We start from the raw sequence: 4,174 nt of genomic DNA on the forward strand, positions 1-4,174 counted from the left end.
TCATTTAGGAGCTGTATATATAAAAGAGCCAAGGATTTGAAATTGTGGTCTTCAAAGACGATATTGGATCAAATATATGGATATTTGAAAGAGTAATTAGTGATCAAGAAACGTGCTGCTTTTTCATTTCGATGGTTTCAACTACATTTTCTTATAACGTGGAAGTTTATGACACCCCGACAAGTACCTAGTCGATATGGCCACAATGACTATGAATCAAGTAGTTTACTAGAAAGTGCTATAATGCGCCAAGTGACGGGGCGAAAATGCTCGAAGTGTTTGAAACGAACGGTGCGTAAATTCGCCAAATTATTTGTGACAATGCGCAAAGAGTCCAGGCGAAATGTGACAATGCGTCAAGTAGCGATCCCAATGTATCAAGTGGCGGTGCGAAAATGCGCCGAATAATGGGTGACAATGCGCCAAATGGCTGGGGAGAAATGCAATAATGCTTCGAGTAGCGGGTCGAACTTTAGTTCCGATTTTCACCCCACAACTTTGCGGTAGAACTGACACTATAATGGCATTACTTTAAAGCAGACATACACACTGATGTTTTTAGCAATTCTTTAATATAAAAGCACTCCAGAGAAAGTCGAAAGTCTGAAAGTGTCACCAGACGCCACATCAGAATTCGGAGTTTCGTACACTCGCAGCTGGACCACTTGTCCGTGGTTCACATGCACGATGCAAGTGTTACCTCCCATGGACTGCGCCTTCCTGTCGTTGAAATCGTTGAGCACGTGTCGGTTGGCGACAGCGTCCACCTGGTTCACACCGTCGATGACGAGCTTCAGGAAGGAAAGCGCGCGACTGTCGAAATGGAAGTTGAACATGTAAACACCGGAAAGGGGCGCCGTGAACGTCCCCGTTGACGCATTGTAACCATTCCCGTCGTTCAGGAGCGCCTTGTTTGTCACGTGAGATAGCGGGTGTGACAGGTAGGCGGAAAACGCTACATTGGCCAACGCGCGCCTCGCACGTGGTAATGTCTGGAACGAAATCGACGGTTCTCCTGCAATTCCATTATTTTCTTCGCTTATAACTCTGGTCCCGCTATTGTTAAAGTCATCGTTGTTGTTGAGGCTGCGTTTGTTCGTTTCTTGGTCCAATTCTCGATTGAGTACATTTCCTTTTATAATTATTTCAGTTCTAAGCTTTTCAATCAATTCCACTTGCCCGTTATTTTCGTGACGTAGTTTGGTCACTTTAGTCTCCAAAGACTCGAGGCGTCCTTTGAGTTCATAGATCACATCGTATAGGGTTAGAATCAACTCATTCGTCTTGTCTATCGTTACATCCTTAGCATTTATTTCGCTGTTTACTATTTGAAGAATAAGAAATATGAGAAATGCTTGTGAACAAAACATCTTGCTTCGAAAAAAAGAAAACCAGAAATCGAATGTCCAACTGCTTTATCGCTTATGTTTTGACCTCAGAGTCCAAGTGCAATCCGATAAGGCAAAGGCCATCGTGTTATCATAGTAAATTTGAAGTTGATCTGATTGCAATGAAATTTTAAATATAACACCGGGAACATTGCCGATGTCTTTCGTTTTAAAAGCGGCCACAGGATCGATTTGAATTGGATATAATCAGTAGACATCAATGTCAATGTTTTACTAAACTCATAGTCTTATATAGTGGATTGCTTTGAAATCATTTCATTGTTTCCAATACTAAGTAAATAACATTCTATGATTAAGATGTATGTGAACAAATTCACTCACATAATAAAAAATGTTAACATTTGTAGCATAGCAGCCATATTTAGGGATTGCGTTGTCCTGCGTGGTCGTCCTTGTCGTCACGCGTCCTTGTCTGCTTTCTTACTTGACCGTCTTCATATTATCTTCACCAAACTTGGTTACAATGTTAATGCTACTGTTGTTAATCTTTTACTTAATTTATTTGGGGAAAAAGAATAGAATTCAGAAATACACGTGTTGTTTTTTATTACCTGAATTTACGACTCAACAATATTTTTACGGTTACACACCACTATTATATTTATGGAGCGCAACCTGAGACTGCCAATATACACAACACTGTTTCTGTCAGATGCAACAATAACTTGGTCGCTTTATTTCACTCAGAAGTAATGGCTCTAGAACTGTCAACAAATGACTAAATGCACCTTGGCCACTGGTGCACTTTTCCTTAATTTCTGTTGTACTAGTATGTTTGTGAACATATTAACTTGAGCAAGTTTGGTTACCAGCGAAATTGCGGGACTTTAAATTGTCGAAATTCAAACAGCGTTTTAAGCATCTCTGATCCGATATTTACCAAACTTGGTTACAAAGGGTATGGACATAACTTAGATCAAATAAAATCTCAAACTAGTTTTCTCTATCTCGCGGGACGTTCGTATTATAATGTACATTGATAGGCCCTTTAACAAGCGACATTCAGAGGTTTCCATTGGGCATAACACATTACACATTACAGAATAACACACTAGTTATATTGCATTTTTTACCGTTTAATACAACAAAATATATTCATCAATTACCATGGGGAAGTGCCTTATCACATGATTATAAGTATCTTCTATGGCCGAGAGTGTAAGATAGGTTCATTCCGACCAGAGCGTACGGCATTTAGCGGAAACGAGGTTTACCGAGTTTCCCCAAAACACCCTGCGCGAGGGTCGGGATGAACCTATCTTATACGAGCGGCTATGGTAGATGCTTTTTCTCCCACCTCAGTTAAACAAGATTAAGTAAAGATGTTTTTTGCTGGAACTCTTTTGTGCTTAGTGAAAATAATTGCGTATGGATATAAGAAAATTCGTGGTTGTCATGGATATGCGCACAGTGATTCAGATTATGTTAATAGTCAAATCGGTCTTTAAATAGTTCTAAGGAGAGTGAAGCATTATTTCTTGAAAGGTGCGTGAAAACTGTTTTATGGTGACATTTGAAGCGAGAAATATTTAATTAGCGCTCGAAATATTGCCACAAGACAAGGTTTCCATGGTGCTACAGACGACAGTCTTGAACAAGGGAGGTTATTACAATGTGGTGACCATTAAAAAGGAGTTCCATACGGGCATTTTATCTTCGCCCGTGGGCAAGATAAGAATTTCTAGCATAGTTAAATTATTGGATCTACTTATCTGAGGTGGGAGAAAATTATCTTCATGCATTCATGGTATTGTTTCAATTAAAATTAATAAAGATATTCCATTCAGTACAGCAAAACACCTGAGAATGTACTCAGACGGTATTTATCACTGGACGCCACCTCCCCGTTGACGTCATACACTTCAACGATAACGGCTTGTCCGTGGTTCACGTGCACGATTGCGGTATTGCCGCTCATCGTTTCCCTCTCCATTTGAGCGGCTCCCGGATGCTGGTTGGCGACGGCGTCCACGAGGTTCCGTCCGTCGAGTACCAGGCGGACAAACGTGTGGACGCGGGAGTCAAAGTGGAACGTGAACATGTACGTGCCGTTGACCGGCGCTGTGAACGCACCTGTGTACGTGTTGTAGCCGTCTCCGTCGTTGTGAAGGACATGATTGAAACGGACGGCCTGTCCCGGAACCATGTTGGACATCGTTCCGACCTGATAGGCTGTGAACGAAATGTGGGCACTGGCGCCTACCGCTCGGCGAGATCGTTGCTGCGGTGAGGTTAGCGACTGTTTCTCTGTGTAGTTTGCCACCATATTACGTGGGTTATTTCCTTTGGCGTCATCAAAAGCGTTCGCAGCGTTCTTTGTACTAGTCTGTTCACCACAACTGGCATCAAGCAGGGCAACATGTTCCTCCAGAGATTGAATCTTTTGTTTCATACCCTGTATTTCTTGCTCTGCTAGGCTCATCTTCTCCGTGATCAGTTTATTTACAAGGTTTGAGAGCTCTTCAGTCATATCTAAACTTCTTGCGCTGTTGGGTATCGCTTCAAAACATTGTAAAAATATCCCTGCAGCTACAATGTATGAAAACAACATCTTTATAGGTTCCAATTTTGCAAACGTTTTTTTTTCTTTGTTAGGTGAACTAAAGTGTCCCATTCATTTGTTTTATATACGAAATATTCCTGTCCAACAGATCAATTATGTGAACGTCGATGTTCTGTGTACTTGAAGATAATCAAATCAGTAATCGACTGAGAGATAAAATTCTGTCAGAACACTTAAATTTGTTCTCAATTTGACATGTGAG

The 4,174-nt window shown here is 41.1% G+C and overlaps 1 protein-coding gene across 1 annotated transcript; it reads right to left on the reverse strand.

Moving 5' to 3' along the window:
- Positions 1 to 569: 569 nt before the first annotated feature.
- Positions 570 to 3,879, reverse strand: LOC128226047 (uncharacterized). The gene is made up of 2 exons (XM_052935945.1): positions 3,222 to 3,879; positions 570 to 1,324 (listed from the first exon to the last, which is right to left on the reverse strand). Exons 1-2 carry the CDS (start codon positions 3,877 to 3,879, stop codon positions 570 to 572), a joined length of 1,413 nt encoding a protein of 470 aa, XP_052791905.1.
- Positions 3,880 to 4,174: the final 295 nt, after the last annotated feature.

This window comes from Mya arenaria, chromosome 3, assembly GCF_026914265.1.
Source record: "Mya arenaria isolate MELC-2E11 chromosome 3, ASM2691426v1".
Lineage (NCBI taxonomy): Eukaryota > Metazoa > Mollusca > Bivalvia > Myida > Myidae > Mya > Mya arenaria.

Bases quoted from the DNA above. Each gene is read 5' to 3' on its own strand.
- LOC128226047 (XM_052935945.1), bottom strand. From the start codon at position 3,879: ATGACTGAAGAGCTCTCAAACCTTGTAAATAAACTGATCACGGAGAAG. The intron at 1,325-3,221 runs GTACATTCTCAG...TTCTTCAAATAG, and splicing joins CAGTGATAAATACCGTCTGA to TAAACAGCGAAATAAATGCT.